This window comes from Delphinus delphis, chromosome 19 (genome assembly GCF_949987515.2).
Source record: "Delphinus delphis chromosome 19, mDelDel1.2, whole genome shotgun sequence".
Taxonomy (NCBI): Eukaryota; Metazoa; Chordata; class Mammalia; order Artiodactyla; family Delphinidae; genus Delphinus; species Delphinus delphis.
The window spans coordinates 12,547,250-12,562,377 of record NC_082701.1 but is presented as its reverse complement, the minus strand read 5'-3'; the positions used below and the strand labels follow the sequence as shown (position 1 = coordinate 12,562,377).

Genomic DNA, 15,128 nt, shown 5'->3' with positions numbered 1-15,128 from the left:
TGCTCCACAACAAGAGAAGCCACCACAATGAGAAGCCCGCGCACCACAATGAAGAGTAGCCCCCGCTCGCTGCAACTAGAGAAAGCCCGCACACAGCAACGAAGACCCAACGCAGCCAAAAATAAATACATAAAAATAAATAAATTTATTAACAAAAACAAGACACATGCACCCCAGTGTTCACTGCAGCACTATTTACAATAGCCAGGGCATGGAAGCAACCACTGACAGATGCATGGATAAAGAAGATGTGGTATAGGGACTTCCCTGGTAGTCCAGTAGTTAAGACTCCATGCTCCCAATGCAGGGGGCCCAGGTTTGACCCCTGATCAGGGAACTAGAGCCCACATGCCACAACTAAGAGCCCGCATGCCGCAACTAAGACCTGGCACAGCCAAATAAATTACATAATATTCCATTGTACATATATACAATGGAATATTACTCAGCCATAAAAAGGAACATAACTGGGTCATTTGCAGAGACATGGATGGACCCAGAGCTCTGTCATACAGAGTGAAGTAAGAAAGAGAAAAACAAATATCGTATATTAACACATATATGTGGAATCTAGAAAAATGGTACACATGAACCTATTTGCAGGGCAGGAATAGGGATGCAGACATAGAGAATGGACATGTGGACACGGTGGGTGGGGGAAGGGGGCTGGGGTGAATTGGGAGATTGGGATTGACATATATGCACTACCCTGTGTAAAACAGAGAACAGGGAACCTGCTGTATAGCATAGGAAGCTCAACTCGGTGCTCTGTGGTGACCTAGATGGGTGGGATGGGCAGGAGGAGGGAGGTGCCAGAGGGAGGAGATATATGTACACATATAGCTGATTCACTTCATTGTACAGCAGAAACTAACACAACATTGTAAAGCAACTATACCCCACTTAAAAAAACAACTGCCAAGGAGCAGAATAAAGAAAAAAGAATGAAAAGAAATGAGGACCGTCTCAGAGACCCCCGGGACAACACTAAATGCACCAGCATTCGAATTATAGGGGTCCCAGAAGAATAGAAAGGATCTGAGAAAATATTTGAAGGGGTTGTAGTCGAAAACTTCCCTAACATGGGACAGTGGGCTTCCCTGGTGGCACAGTGGTTGAGAGTCCCCCTGCCGATGCAGGGGACATGGGTTCGTGCCCCGGTCCAGGAAGATCCCACATGCCGCAGAGCGGCTGGGCCCGTGAGCCATGGCCGCTGAGCCTGCGCATTCGGAGCCTGTGCTCCGCAACAGGAGAGGCCACAACAGTGAGAGGCCCGCGTATCACAAAACAAACAAACAAACAAAAAACCCCTTCAGTTCCAGGGTCAGTTTGTTCCCATTTCTTTTATTTATTTATAATTTTGGCTGCATTGGGTCTTTGTTGCTGCGTGTGGGCTTTCTCTAGTTGCTGCGAGCGGGGGCTAATCTTCGTTGTGGTGCGCAGGCTTCTCACTGCGGTGGCTTCTCTTGTTGAAGAGCTCTAGGTGTGCAGGCTTCAGTAGTTGTGGCTCGCAGGCTCTAGAGTGCAGGCTCCGTAGTTGTGGCGCACAGGCTTAGTTGCTCCGCGGCATGTGGGATCTTCCCTGACCAGGGATCGAACCTGTGTTCCCTGCATTGGCAAGCAGATTCTTATCCACTGCGCCACCAGGGAAGTTCTGTTCCCATTACTTTGAGGCCAGCTTTTGGAATTGTGGCAGCTTACATCATGGCTACAGTCTGGTCATCATGTAGTTTTCTTCTTCCACCTGGTGGGGTTTTAGTGTCTAGAAGACAGCTCAAAGGATATGGCTCAGTATATTATCTATAGCCCTTGAGGGGGAGCTAAAGGCCCTTGACTTTGCTTAATGACTAAACTATTATTATTTAGTCTTGTTGGACTGTTTTCCTTTGTTTCTGCATTTTCTCAATTCTCTGATTAAACTTATTCTTTGGCCAAAATTTTTCCACAGACAAAAGGCAGGTTGAGGATATGGGGGGCAAGGACCATAGGGGTCCTGCTCCATTTCGATTCCACACAATTTATTTTATTTTATTTATTTATATTTTGGCTGCATTGCGTCTTGGTTGCTGCACGCGGGCTTTCTCTAGTTGCGGCAAGTTGGGGCTACTCTTTGCTGCGGTACACAGGCTTCTCACTGTGGTGTCTTCTCTTGTTGCAGAGCACGGGCTCTAGGTGTGCGGGCTTCAGTAGTTGTGACTCATGGGCTCAGCAGTTGTGGCTCACGGCTCTAGAGCGCAGGCTCAGTAGTTGTGGCGCACAGGCTTAGTTGTTCCATGGTATGTGGGATCTTCCCAGACCAGGGATTGAACCCATGTCCCCTGCATTGGCAGGCGGATTCTTAACCACTGCACCACCAGGGAAGTCCCGATTCCACACACTTAATCCCCAAAGACAACTTGGTCACACTTGCCACAATGGTAGCAGATTCAAAGCAGTAATCAAAATGTGTGCCCTCAGAGATCTGACTCCACCTGGCAGTGGAGGACAAAAGAATATGGGCAGTGTAAGAAGATAAGCAGTAGTTACGGCCATGTGACCATGTGACCAGCTGCAGAAAAGAGAACTATAATAATTTCATCCTCATTTTTACACAAATATATTTGTGTACATATGAACCGATTTTTTTTCTCTTCTCTTCTCTCTCTCACTCACCGTCTATCATAATATGTGTTAATAGTGGTTATCTTTCTACGTCGGCATGTAAGTTACAGGATACATAAGGGGGGTGTGACTCAGTTGGAAGAGGGCTGAACATCACCCAGAGGTGGATAAAGGGACTTTACGTCACCTTCTGGGGAGAGGGTAGCATGTATTTGGTTGTGTGTTGTTGGTTGAATTATGTCAGGCCGACTTTGCTCTTGGCTTTACTTGGAAGTGAAGCTAGACAGACTGGAGTGGATTTGTATTGGTCAACGTAAATTGCGCAAGGCTGAACCTAGGGTCCCAGACTCCTTTCCCCGCACAGTTCTGAGTTGGTGTGGAACACAGGGGACATTTCGCCCAGGATTTGCAGCCGTGTTCTTTTTGCACCTGGAAGGGTGATGCAGCGATTGAAGTGGTGTCCTAGTGATGTCCGCTTCCATCCCATGATCAAAGTTAACACCACCAGTGATGGGACCGATCAAAATGGTGCCAGCTGATGGGATGCTGTGAGGATGCAGTGTCACTTCCATGGTGCTCGAGACAGAGACGCACAGCCTGCAGCTAATTACAAGGAAACACTGGGAGAGCCAAATCGAGGGACTTTCTACCAAACAACTGATCTATATTCTTCAAAAGTATCAAGGTCATAAAGGTCAAGGAAAGACTAAGGAGTGTTCCAGAGTGAGGAAGACAGAGAGACGGGACCTCCAAAGGCAACATGTGACTCTGGACTGGACCCTTTGGCCATAAAGAACTGGAGTGGAAGTCTCAGCTATGCCAGACAAGCAGGTTGTAGAGACCTATAGTTCACAGTTGGTACTGAGCATTGGGACTCTGTGTGAGAGGTGCCCTCACCACAAACACAAAACCAATGGGTATGAGGAAACTTGGGGGTGATGGATATGCTCATGACCTTGACTATGGTGATGGTTTCACACAGGTGTTTGCATATGTCCAAACTCATCAAACTGTATACATTAAATATGCAGAGTCATATATATCAATTAAACCTTGATATAGCTTTTTCTTTTTTTTTTAAAGAACATCATTGGGACAACTTATGAAAGTTGAATGGGAGCTAAGGATCACGTGGTAGGGACGCATGGTGTTACTCTTCTGACTCTGACAGTTGTGCTATGTTGTGATGGTGTGTGTTATGCTGTGGTTGTGTCGTATGTATTGTGTGTTTTTGTGGTTGCGTAGGACAATGTCTTTATTCCAAGGAAACAGACACTAAGCTATTTAGGGGTGATGGAGTGTTAGTTTTGCAAATTACTCTCAAATGGTTCAGGGGGAAAGAATCCTTACTATCCTTGCAACTGTGAAGCTTTTATTTCAAAATAAAAATTATCTTTGGCATTTGAAAATGTGTCTGGAGTGTGGTGACGGCCTTGGCTGCGTGAAGCAAGTGCTGCTGGGTTCTGATTCGGGTGGGGGTTGATGGAGGTAGGGAGATGTTTTTAAGCTGTGGGTGTTTGGGAGAATACTCCCCAGAGGGACCTCTGTGTGGCCTTGGCCATCACCCAGGGGCATCAGGCCCAGTGCTTGCAGGGACCAGTTCCAGGCCATCTGCCCCCAGCCAGCCAGGAAGGGGCATGTTCCCCACCCCAGGGTTTATTTTTAGTTTCTTTTCCAAAACCCAGGATGGCGCTTCTGGCTGGCACCTTTGGGTTGTGGGTGAGGACGGTGGCCCCTTCTAAGGAGACAGGTTTCTGCGAGCAAGGAAGCAGAAGCTGCACTGATGCCTGGCCCCGCCTAGTGCCCCCAGTCTTCCCTCCTCCAGCCAGCCCCCGCCCCCCCCACCACACACAAACCTGCCTGGCCACCCAGCCTGCCCCAGCCTAGGCCTATAACCCCCCCACGCCCTCGCCTCCTGTTGTACAGAGGCTGACAGTTGGCACCACGCTGCTGAATTTCAGTGGCCTTCGGGCCCTGGTGACGGGGCAGGGAAAGATGGGTATGAGCGAGGCAGGTGGGGGTGTGTGAGGGGCCGAGGTTAGAGAGCAAGGTGGCCAGACCCAGAGCCTCACAGGCCCATGCTGCGGCCTGCAAGTCCCTTTGTGCCTGAGCCGGCTGATCTGGGCCTGGACTGCTCCCTACCACCCAGCAGGCCCCATTGGGACAGGATGCTAGCCTCTCGCTGGTCAATGCAAGAGCCCTCCTGTGAGGGAGGCCCTCAGAATCAGTCTGGGCAGATGGGGGGACCCAGCCAAGGCCTCTTCCCTCAGCCCAGCAGGAAGGGGCTGCCCTCTGGGCCTCCCTTGGCCGAATCCTGGCTGGCTGGACCCCTGACCCCCGGGCCACCAACCTCTGGCCAGCACTGTCTCACTGCTCTTTCCTGAGCAGCAAATCTGCTGCCCCCACCCGCAGCCTTGGCCCAGACATATTGCGCCATCTGGCTGCCCCGTGCACCCCTGCAGGGAACGGGTGGGACACCATGAAGGCCCTGCACGCCTCAGGAGCCAGAGTGGTGGCTGTGAGCCATACCAATGCCGACCTGGTCAGCCTCTCCAAGGAGGTGAGGTGTGCAGCCCCACCATGGGCCAGGCCTGTGACCCTCCGGGATGCCTCACCAGCCTGCCAGGATGCCCCCTTTGGTCACTGGCCAATGCCTTCCCACAGGGCCCCGGGGTAGAGCCTGTGTGCGTGGACCTGGGTGACTGGGAGGCCATGGAGCAGGCGCTGTGCGACGTGGGCCCTGTGGACGTGCTGGTGAACAATGTCGCCATGGCGCTGCTGCAGCCCTTCCTGGAGACCACCAAGGAGGCCTTCGACAGCTGAGGAGTAGGAGAGGAGGTGGACTGGGGAGAGGGCTGCTGAGGAAGTGGACCGGGTGTGGCCATGGTGTGTCTGACTGTCCCCTCTCCCTCCAGGTCCTTCAGTGTGAAACTGCACTGTGTTCCGAGTGTCTCAGGTGAGCCAGTGGGAGGATGTGGCCCAGTGCAGACATGGCCCAAGCGGGGGTGCGGTGGGGTCAGGGTGCCCCCTCTCTTGGCTTACAGATTGTGGCCCGGGGCATGATCAGCTACAGAGTCCCTGGCTCCAGCATGAATGTCTCCAGCATGGCGGCCCATGTCACCCTTCCCAACCTAGCTGCCTACGGTGAGTCCCTCTGCCCAAACTTGAGCCCCCATTCCATGCAGGAGCAGCTGGGCTCCCGGGCTGGGCCTCATGCAAAGTGGGCTGAATCCTTAAGGGTCCTCAGTGCTACCCTTTTCCCACAGGCTCCACCAAGGGTGCAATGACCATCCTGACCAAAGCCATGGCCATGGAGCTGGGGCCGCACAAGGTAGGCATGGGGGAGCTGGGGGTGCCAGGGGCCCCGGCCTGGGAAGGCACGAGGTAGGCGCAGGGTGGGGGTGAGGTGGGGGCTGGCGGGTGGTGGGCAAGCGGCGGCTGGGGATGAAAACGGGGGCAGGGGGCGCCAGGGGGTGAGTAAGCAAGCTCAGTGGGGTCTGTGAGGGCGGGGTTTGTGCGCCGGCTGAGACCGCCCCGCCGGCCCCTCGGCCCCAGATCCGGGTGAACTCGGTAAACCGCACGGTGGTGCTTACCGCCATGGGCCAGGAAGCCTCGTCTGACCCCCAGTTCGCCCGGAAGCTGAAGGAGCGCCACCCGCTGAGGCAGTTTGCAGGTCAGCTGGGCTTCGTGGAGTGGCGGGCGCGGCTGGGGCGGCCGGGCCCAGACAGCCGGGCCGAGCCGTGCTGACCCCGCCCGCCACCCGCCGCAGAGGCGGAAGACGTGGTCAACAGCATCCTCTTCCTGCTCAGCGACCGCAGCGTCTCCACCAGCGGCTCGGGAATCTTTGTGGATGCCGGGTACCTGGCCTCCTAAGAGCGTGGTGCTCTGGGCGGCCAGAAGGATGGTGCTCGGCTCCGCCCGGCCCCGCTTCCACGCCCCACCGCCCCGCCCCCAGACCGCCAAGGCCACCAGCCCACCACGCCCCTGGCCCCATCTACGCCCACGCCCCGGCCTACTGCCCCCGCCCCGCGGCTTGGCCCCACCTCCACGCCACGCCGCGGCTCCGCCCCACCATCCCATCCCGCATCCACACTCACGTGCCAGGAGACCCCGCCCCTGTCGTCCCCACCCACTGTGTCCTCAGCTGTGCTGGAGTGGATTTGCCTAATTAAATGGAGGCCTTTCTCCTGCAGCTAGCCGTGCCAGGGCTCTGGCTGGGCATGCAGGGAAGCTGGGGAGGGGAGGATCAGGGACTGGGGGGCACCGGTTAACCTTCGAAGAAGTAAAGAGAGGGCAGATCCGAAGCCTGCCGGATTCCACCGCTGACCCTGCCTTTGAGCTGAAGGGCCGAGATTCCTTGCAAGAAGATTCCTCGTGTCCACGCCCTTACCGCAACACCCAACCTTCTCTGGGCGGAGGGCAGAGGGCAGCGTGCAGCCACCTTTCCTTCCCTGAGGCTCTGGCTCCGCCCTTCAGCCCAGCATGCCCCCCACCCCGCCCCCACTACCGCCGGCCAGAGAGGGTAGAGGGTCTGAGGAGCTGCGGGGAGATGCTCTGGACCATAGGCTATCCCTAGGGAAGATGGGACTGAGCGCTCAGCGCCCGGCGTGAGGGGCGGGGTGCTGGACCATTATAGCTTATCCAACCCTGAGCAACCAGCTCCGCCTTGGGGCACACCTTCCCCCACAAGACCACCCATGAGAGGGCAGCCCCAGCTGGGGAAGGGTCCACAGCTGCTGCCCTACCTACTGTCCCTGGCCTGACTCCAGACAAAACAGCCCTGCAGCTGGGGCAGCTAGAGGGTTTTGCAGGCCCTGTTGGGATTCAGCTGTGCTTACCTGGGTCAGGTTCCACATGACACATGCCTTCTGAGTGTGGGTGTGATGAGGCCTGAGGTGGTCAGTCAGCTGGACTGGTGCAGTGTCCAACTCTGGGCAAGGGGGCAAGGTATGAGGGGCTGGGGTGGGGCCCTCCAGGCAATGGTACCACTGGGCTGAGAGAGCAAAGGGCACGTTGCAGGGATGGGGAGTGCTGAGGGCACTTCTAGCCAGCCTCAGGGCCTCCCAGAGCAAGGTTTGTGCCAAAGCAGGCTTGGCTCAGTCCAGCTGGTCCACCAAGGATCACGGGGCAAGTGAAAGGATTTGGACACCATTCTGGGGGCCAGGTAAAGACAGTGAAGGGACCTAAGCAGATGTCCCTTTCAGGAAGGACAGGCTGGGGGCTGTTCCCCGCCTCCCCTTGGCTTCTGGCAGGCAGACGGCAGGGTCCAAGGTTAGCAGCAGAAGGCAGGGTTTGCCCAGTGCCTAGAGGGTGTTGGCTGCACCACAGTGCCAGATCTGGTAGGGAGGACTCACTTGGCTATCCTCCAGGGGCTTCTCAAACCTGTGCCTCCTGCTGTCCCCAGCCACCCTCTCCTCCAGACTGTCCACCTCTCTGGGCCCAAAGCCACAGTGACCCAGAGGCCCTGCAATCACCATTTCCTTACTCCTGTCCACAGAAGGTCCTCAAGGGCAGTGTTTCTAGACTTTCCCACCATGACCCACAGAACAAAGTAGCTTTTACAGGAGGAGCCAATGGCACACATGGACACGTAAGCACACATATATCTCTGACCCTAAAGCTGCAGGAAGCAATGCTTGCCCTTGCTGGCCACTGGGTACCCCATGACCCTAAGCCTATCCCTTCCCATCCTATCCAAGTTTTTAAAGTCCTGGTGGCCTTCTGTGGGTTGGTGGGGTGAGTCAGCGTTTCAACTCCCTTTGAGGCTAAAGCACACCTTTGCTGGCCTTGGCCTCTTCTTCAGGCTTATTGGGTTGTCCAAACCCTTTCCCTCTAAGCACAAGTGAGCCTGCGTGAGCTACTCCCAGGTCTGGGGGAGGGGAGCATGTGATCCTTTTTGCCAAACTTTTCTTCTCAGAAACAAAAGAAAAAAATGTTGGGCTTCCCTGGTGGCGCAGCGGTTGAGAGTCCGCCTGCCGATACAGGGGACACAGGTTCGTGCCCCGGTCCAGGAGGATCCCACATGCCGCGGAGTGGCTGGGCCCATGAGCCATGGCCGCTGAGCCTGCACGTCCAGAGCCTGTGCTCCGCAACGGGAGAGGCCACAACAGTGAGAGGCCCGCGTACCGCAAAAAAAAAAAAAAAAAAAAAGCCCTGACTGAGATCTCTTTCACGTACAGCTACGTATAATTACGTATTAATTTCACGTATTAATTACCACATCTGTTTTTTTGTAATAATCATCTTGGCAGGGGAAATGCTAGCGGGGCCCGCTAAACCTATTTCACTCTGGTTCGAAGGGTCACAACAGGGCAGTTTGAAAAACCCCGCCCAAGAGTCCAGCGGGGACCCAGCCTGCCCCGCCCCGGCCTCGCCCACTCCTTTCGGCCAATCGCCCCCGCGGGGAAGCCTCTATTTGAATATTCCCTCCCTCCCCAGGACACCGCCCTGCAATTGGCCCGCCGCGTCCCGCCCCGCCCCGCGCCCTCCCGGACAGTCGCGCGCAGCTGGACCCAGGCACGCAGTTGGGCCTCAGCAGTGCACAGGGTCGGTCCGAGCCTCATGGAGCTGAGCCTAGCGGGGCGCCGGGCGCTCGTCACTGGGGCGGGCAAAGGTGGGCCCGGGGCGGCGGCCAAAGGTGGGCCTGGGAGGGGGTGGCCGGGGAGGGGCGCCCGCACTGAGCCGCGCTCCTCGCAGGCATCGGGCGCAGCACTGTCCAGGCGCTGCACGCGGCGGGTGCACAAGTGGTGGCTGTGAGCCGGACCCAGGCCGACCTGGACAGCCTGGTCCGCGAGGTAGGCGTCGCCTTGTCCCAGCCCAGCGGGCGGCGGGCGAGGCTGAGGGCGGGCCGGGACACGCGGCCGCCGGGCGCTAGGGATCGCCAAGGACTCTTGCACACCCTCCCCCACGCCGGGCGCACGGCCTCTGTTGGGGGCCGACGGGTTGGGAGAACGACGACTCCCCCTGGGCTTAGGAGCAGGCAGAAATGGCTGCCTTGCAGGCCCGGGGCCAGACGCGTTCGGGCGCTGGGAGGAAATAGACTGGCCGGAGGCGGGGCCAGGCTCCCGTTCCCGAAGCCCCGAGTTGCCCAGTGGCCCAGAGGCCGAGTTAACTACCCTCCACCTGCAGCAGCCTGGGATTCTGAGCCCCAAGAAGGTGACTGGCTCCTCTGGAACCCCTAACCCCTCCCCCTGTCTAACTGAAAGGCCATGCAAACCCAGCCCTTCTCCCTCGCATGCCAGAGGCCCAGATGTACCCTTCCTTGGGCATGGATCCTCTGGTAGATGTGCCCCCTTACCACCTAATACACACAGTGCCCAGGGGTAGAGCCTGTGTGTGTGGACCTGGGTGACTGGGAGGCCACGGAGCGAGCGCTGGGCGGCGTGGGCCCTGTGGACCTGCTGGTGAACAATGCTGCCGTGGCGCTGCTGCAGCCCTTCCTGGAGGTCACCAAGGAGGCGTGTGACACGTGAGCCAGGGTGGGGTGGAGGAACTCCCGGGGGGAAGGGCTGTCTCCTGCTGCAGCAGTCCCAGTCCCTGACCACGGTCTATCCATCTACTTCCAGGTCTTTTGACGTGAACCTTCGGGCTGTCATCCAGGTGTCCCAGGTGAGCTGCCTTCAGAACAGGAGTGGGAACTGGGGGGTGACACCAGTTCTGCCTCATGCTTCCTCTGCAATTCCAGATCGTGGCCCGAGGCTTAATAGCTCGGGGAGCCCCGGGGTCCATCGTGAATGTCTCTAGCCAGGCCTCCCAGCGCGCACTGACTAACCACAGCGTCTACTGTGAGCAAGCCCCGGCTGTGCCCTGCCCCTCACCCCCCACCCCCCAGCCTGAGCAGCCAGCTCAGGCTCCACACAGGCTGTCTCTCCTCACAGGCTCCACCAAGGGTGCCTTGGACATGCTGACCAAGGTAATGGCTCTGGAGCTTGGGCCACACCAGGTGAGCCCCACTGGGATGCCTTCCCATCACCCAGCCCACGTGCCCAGAGAGCCTCAGCCCACCCAGCTGACCCCCTTCTTGTTCCAGTACAGATCCGTGTGAATGCACTCAACCCCACAGTGGTGATGACACCCATGGGCCAGGCCAACTGGAGCGACCCCCAGAAGGCCAAGACCATGCTGGATCGCATCCCACTTGGCAAGTTTGCCGGTGAGTCAGGCGGGAGCCCAGCTGGGAGTTGCATCAGTGGCTTGCTCAGGTGAGGGGTGGGAGGGAAGGATGAAGGGCAGCTCATTTCAACCACATCCTGAACCCCACCCCGCCCACAGAGGTGGAGAACGTGGTAGACACCATCCTCTTCCTGCTGAGTGACCGCAGCAGCATGACCACGGGCTCCACTGTGCCGGTGGATGGAGGCTTCCTGGCTACCTGAGCCCCTCCACCCACACACACACATGTTCCATGCTGAGCCCACTTTTACCCCCACCCCCCTTCCCCATCCCTCCAATAAACATGATTCTTCTGCCCAGCCTGCACACTCATTCCTAGGCTGCAGTCAAGTGGCTGGAAGATGTAGTGCTCAGGGCTGGGTGTGGGGATGAGTCCCAGGTAGAGGCAACCATTCAACTCACATCCTGGGCCAGTGGCAGCCTGTCCCTCCTGTGAGAGATTTTCAGGCCTGGCTAAGTCCCTGGCAGGACTGGGAGGTAGAATCTTCCAGAAGGCCAGCTCCTAATGAGAGTGGTGAATTTGACCGAGGATGGCCTTTGGCCCTGTCCAGAGGTCTCTGGTATGGAAGCAGTGGTGTTTTTAACATGAGTGTTGGTTGGCATTCCTGAAGTCCATGCATAAGACAAACGTGAACTGAGGATGCTGTGTGTTGGGACTTCATTACTTTGTTGATGACTTGAGCGACTTCTTTGCTGAATCAGATGACGGTTTTCAATTTTCATTCCCTCAGCTTTGTGAGTTATTCACCACGTACTGAGCACAAGCTCCAGCTGTAGGATTTGCCAACTTCTATGGTAAAATACTCCCGCCTGTTTACTGTCCTTGAGGTGGAGCTGGGGAGAGATGCGTGTCCCCCACCACACAGATACAAAAGCCTTACACCCGATAGCACAGATAATAGTAATATGTACAAAAATATTTAGGAAGTGATGTGTTTTGAGTATTTGTTAATTTCATTTTTTTTAATACAACTAATGTAAGTTTATATAATTATTAACAATAGCTGTTTAAAAACTGGCTAGCAAAATTCCTGAAATTCAGCAGTCCACCCTCTACACACCATTTTGGGGGTGCAGTGTGGCTTCTCATCACACCAGAGTAGTGCCTTGCGGCCTCAGGGGTGAAGTCCTAGCTCCAGGCCAGGCCCGCCCCTCACCTCCCGCCTTTGTCTGCCCAGCGATGCCAGGCTGTTGGCTCACCTGCAACCCCTCCTGTCCTCTCCACACCACGTTTGTTCTGCCTCCACGGCTGCAGGGTCCCTCTGCCTGGACGTCCTTCCTCTTGACGGTCTGTCTTCCTGAACACTCAGCTAGTGTCCCCTGGCCTTGCCTGGGCTCCACAGGGCCCCATGGGGCCTGACTTGCAGACCATCCTGCCCCTTGCTCGCCTGGCTGTGCCCTCCCAGAGGCCTGAAGTCAGCGTGAGAAGGGCTTTCTTCATCCAGAAGGGACCAAATGCACTTGCCCCCACTTTGATCTGGGTCCCTCCTTTGGAGACCGAGAGGGCTCAGCAAGCTTTTCCTCCTCTCCTCTGGTGCGCGCGCACGCGTGTGTGTGTGTGTGTGAAGCTCACCCGCTCTGTACCCGTGGATGGTGGGGGTTGGGGGCCTGGCACCCTCAGGGTGCAGGAGCAGGCAGGGGGAGACAGGAGCAGGGCAGGTAGCAAGACAGCAGGAGATGATGAAGAAGGTTTATTGTATAAAATAAAAAGGGGCTGCCCCATCCTGGGGCACAAGGACAGAACCCACCCCACAAACTCCCCCATCAGGGAAGCCCATCCTGGGGCTGCCCTGGACCTGCCCCTGCAGCCTGAGGGAGACCCTGCTCCCTTCCGGACTCCCTGGGGGCCAGGGAAGGCTGGAGCTGTACCCCCAGGTAGAGGAGGCAGAGTGGACAGGACCCCATGGCCCCAGCACCACCCCGGGAGCAGCAGCCTCGTCCCCGTGATTCTTCCCCCTCCCCACCCACAAAACTTCCCCACAGCAGACTCGGGGACACCAGACATCTCAACACAACAGATACAGGCGCGGGCGGCTGGAGGCTGCTCCTCCAGAAGTGAGGGCTCTAGAAGACCGTGCACTTCTTCCCCGGCTTCTTCACAGGAGGCGGGCAGAGCACAGCCCGGATGGCCTCATCAAACACAGTCTTCAGGCCCCGCTGGGTCAGGGCTGAGCACTCCAGATACTTGACAGAGCCTGGGGGCAGCAAAGAAAGAGAAGAGTGAGGGTGGCAGGCAGCACAGGCAGGCAGCGGGGGGCAGCACAGGCGGGCAGCGGGGGGCAGCACTGTGCCCCCCAGAGCGAACCTCTCCTCCCTGCACCGGCAGGCCTGTCCGTGCCCACTCACCGATCTCCCGGGCCATGGCCAGGCCCTGGGGGTAAGTGATGGGCGCTAGCTTCTTATCCCGTAGCCGCTCGATGGTGTCCTTATCGTCACGAAGGTCCAGCTTGGTGCCCACCAGGAGGATGGGCGTGTGGGGGCAGTGGTGCCGAACCTCTGGGTACCACTGTGGGGATGAGAGGCTCTGATCCCTACCCCTCGAGAGCTTTGCCCTCAGCCTGGCCCAGAGCAGGCCATGGCTCCCAAAGGCCCCTTCCTTGTGCCTAGACCCACACTTAGCCCTTCTTGTTTCACGGGGCGACCACTGGGTCTGGTAGGGGAATGACCAAGAACAAAAATACCTAGCCAAGACGCTTCCAGGCCCGTCAGGTCCTCTCAGTCAGGGCCCTTCCTTCTCTGAGAGCCTCACTCACCACCCCTACCCCACCCCTGGCCCCTCATCACCCTCTGGGCCATGAGACCTCACACCCGGCAATCTCCAAAGGACAATATGTCTCTGTAAGGCCCTCAAGCAAGAGACCCCTGCCCTCTAAGGGCAAGTCCTCTGGGCAGCTTCCTCCCCTCCCAGAAACACAACTCTGCTTCTGGCCCTTTCCTACCTTGGCTCGAACATTCTCAAAGGAGGCTGGGCTCACCAGGGAGAAGCAGATCAGAAAGACGTCCTTGGGAGAAAGGGAGAGAAGAAGGGAAGAAGAGAGGGTACCATGTAGGAATGGTCAAAGAGACTCCGAATGGCCTCTGCTCACCCCCCCAACACACACACACACACGCATGCACACACACCAGGCCCTCTGGGCCTCCACCCGAGCCACCCGGCCCCTGCAGGCAGCCCTGTGGTCCCCTACAGTTTGGGGGTAGGAGAGTGGCCGAAGCCGGTCGTAGTCCTCCTGCCCAGCGGTGTCCCACAGCCCCAGGTTGACAGGCTTCCCGTCCACCATCACATTCGCAGAATAGTTGTCAAAACTGCAGGAAACAAAGTGAGAGAGATTCCCCCCCGTGTCTGGGTTCTCAGGCCTGCACAGACCTGGAGCTCTGTCAGCACCTCGCCTCACCCCGGAACCCAGACCAGGGCTACTTGGGCCCGACCTCGAAGCCCAGGGGAGCCCCGCACACAGGCATCCATACCCTCCCCTTGCCAGCTCTGGACCCGCCCGCCTGCTCACACGGTGGGGATGTACTCTCCAGGGAAGGCGTTGGTCGTATAACTGATCAGCAGGCAGGTCTTCCCCACGGCGCTGCGGAGAGAGGACAAGTCCACGCTGCTCCCAGACCCACCTCAGCCCTCTGCCCAGCGAGGGCAGCCCCTCCCACGGTGCCCAGAGTGGGAACAGGGTTGCCTGCCCAGCAGATCCGCAGCGATAGAGGACCAGGGCAGGAGGGCCTCCGGGGTGGCAGAGTGGTGGGTGAGGGCTGGAGCGAGCTGCCTCAGAGCCCCAGGCAGGTGCCGGGAAGGTGGCACCGGCTGAGGGTTAAGCCCAGGTGAGAGGCCTGGCCCCACCCACCGGGAGGCCAGGAGGGGCCGCTGGCTGCCGGCAGCATCAGGTGGGCCTGGGCTGGAGGCCTGCGCCCCGCGACCAGCCGGGACCCCGCCCCACCGCGTCCTCCCGCCGCTGCCCGGTCCCCCAACGCCCACGGGCCGGTCGGGGCCGCCCCGCCTGGACCCCAAGCCGGGATCCCCGGACCGCACGCCGCACCCTCCGTCCCGGCCGCGCCCCGGAGCCCCGCGCCCTGCCCAGGAGGGCCCCCGGGGCCAACCCCTCCCGGCGCGCCTGGCGCGCCAGGCCGAGCGGCCTCCGCCTCGCGCACTCACCCGTCGCCGACCACCACGCACTTGATGGCCTGCATGGGCGCGGGCCGGGCGGGCGCGGCCGCGAGCCGAGCTGCGGAGAAATGCCCGGCGCCGCAGCGGCCGCGGACCCGAGCCGAGCGCCGAGCCGAGCGGCCGGAGACAGCCGAGCGCCGCCGAGCGCCGGGCGCGGAGACAGCCGAACGCGGCCGGCATGGAGGGCGGGGGG

The 15,128-nt window shown here is 58.4% G+C and overlaps 3 protein-coding genes across 7 annotated transcripts; 2 read left to right on the top strand and 1 right to left on the bottom strand.

Moving 5' to 3' along the window:
* Positions 1-4,287: 4,287 nt before the first annotated feature.
* LOC132414934 (carbonyl reductase [NADPH] 2-like) lies at positions 4,288-6,474 on the top strand. Its single transcript, XM_069540119.1, has 8 exons — positions 4,288-4,320; positions 4,528-4,600; positions 5,064-5,161; positions 5,266-5,423; positions 5,585-5,745; positions 5,868-5,932; positions 6,157-6,274; positions 6,371-6,474. Exons 1-8 carry the CDS (start codon positions 4,288-4,290, stop codon positions 6,472-6,474), a joined length of 810 nt encoding a protein of 269 aa, XP_069396220.1.
* A 2,621-nt stretch (positions 6,475-9,095) lies between these two features.
* Positions 9,096-11,072, top strand: DCXR (dicarbonyl and L-xylulose reductase). Of its 4 annotated transcripts, none has more exons than XR_009517035.1 (9): positions 9,096-9,214; positions 9,298-9,395; positions 9,730-9,756; positions 9,915-10,069; positions 10,167-10,209; positions 10,286-10,385; positions 10,479-10,543; positions 10,631-10,753; positions 10,873-10,904. XR_009517035.1 is itself a non-coding variant. In XM_059997772.1 (9 exons), the coding sequence occupies exons 1-9, from the start codon at positions 9,163-9,165 to the stop codon at positions 10,974-10,976; spliced, it is 762 nt and encodes a 253-aa protein (XP_059853755.1). In that variant the 5' UTR covers positions 9,096-9,162; the 3' UTR covers positions 10,977-11,072. The 4 variants fall into 4 exon arrangements, 3 of the variants coding, with proteins under 3 accessions (XP_059853755.1, XP_059853756.1, XP_059853754.1); XM_059997772.1 differs by having other exon boundaries at positions 10,636-10,753; positions 10,873-11,072; XM_059997773.1 differs by lacking the exon at positions 9,730-9,756 and having other exon boundaries at positions 10,636-10,753; positions 10,873-11,072.
* Positions 11,073-12,233: 1,161 nt separating this feature from the next.
* On the bottom strand, positions 12,234-15,116 carry RAC3 (Rac family small GTPase 3). Of its 2 annotated transcripts, none has more exons than XM_059997775.1 (6): positions 14,924-15,078; positions 14,277-14,348; positions 13,959-14,076; positions 13,713-13,775; positions 13,116-13,279; positions 12,234-12,968 (listed from the first exon to the last, which is right to left on the bottom strand). In XM_059997775.1, the coding sequence occupies exons 1-6, from the start codon at positions 14,956-14,958 to the stop codon at positions 12,908-12,910; spliced, it is 513 nt and encodes a 170-aa protein (XP_059853758.1). In that variant the 5' UTR covers positions 14,959-15,078; the 3' UTR covers positions 12,234-12,907. The 2 variants fall into 2 exon arrangements, with proteins under 2 accessions (XP_059853758.1, XP_059853757.1); XM_059997774.1 differs by having other exon boundaries at positions 12,402-12,968; positions 13,120-13,279; positions 14,924-15,116.
* Positions 15,117-15,128: the final 12 nt, after the last annotated feature.

Bases quoted from the DNA above. Each gene is read 5' to 3' on its own strand.
- LOC132414934 (XM_069540119.1), top strand. From the start codon at position 4,288: ATGGCGCTTCTGGCTGGCACCTTTGGGTTGTGG. The intron at 4,321-4,527 runs GTGAGGACGGTG...CCTGTTGTACAG, and splicing joins CTGGCACCTTTGGGTTGTGG to AGGCTGACAGTTGGCACCAC. The intron at 5,162-5,265 runs GTGAGGTGTGCA...GCCTTCCCACAG, and splicing joins TGGTCAGCCTCTCCAAGGAG to GGCCCCGGGGTAGAGCCTGT.
- DCXR (XM_059997771.1), top strand. From the start codon at position 9,163: ATGGAGCTGAGCCTAGCGGGGCGCCGGGCGCTCGTCACTGGGGCGGGC. The intron at 10,210-10,285 runs GTGAGCTGCCTT...CTGCAATTCCAG, and splicing joins CTGTCATCCAGGTGTCCCAG to ATCGTGGCCCGAGGCTTAAT. The intron at 10,544-10,635 runs GTGAGCCCCACT...GTTCCAGTACAG, and splicing joins TGGAGCTTGGGCCACACCAG to ATCCGTGTGAATGCACTCAA.
- RAC3 (XM_059997774.1), bottom strand. From the start codon at position 14,958: ATGCAGGCCATCAAGTGCGTGGTGGTCGGCGACGG. The intron at 13,776-13,958 runs GTAGGGGACCAC...CTTTCTCCCAAG, and splicing joins CACTCTCCTACCCCCAAACT to GACGTCTTTCTGATCTGCTT. The intron at 13,280-13,712 runs GTAGGAAAGGGC...TCATCCCCACAG, and splicing joins TTGAGAATGTTCGAGCCAAG to TGGTACCCAGAGGTTCGGCA.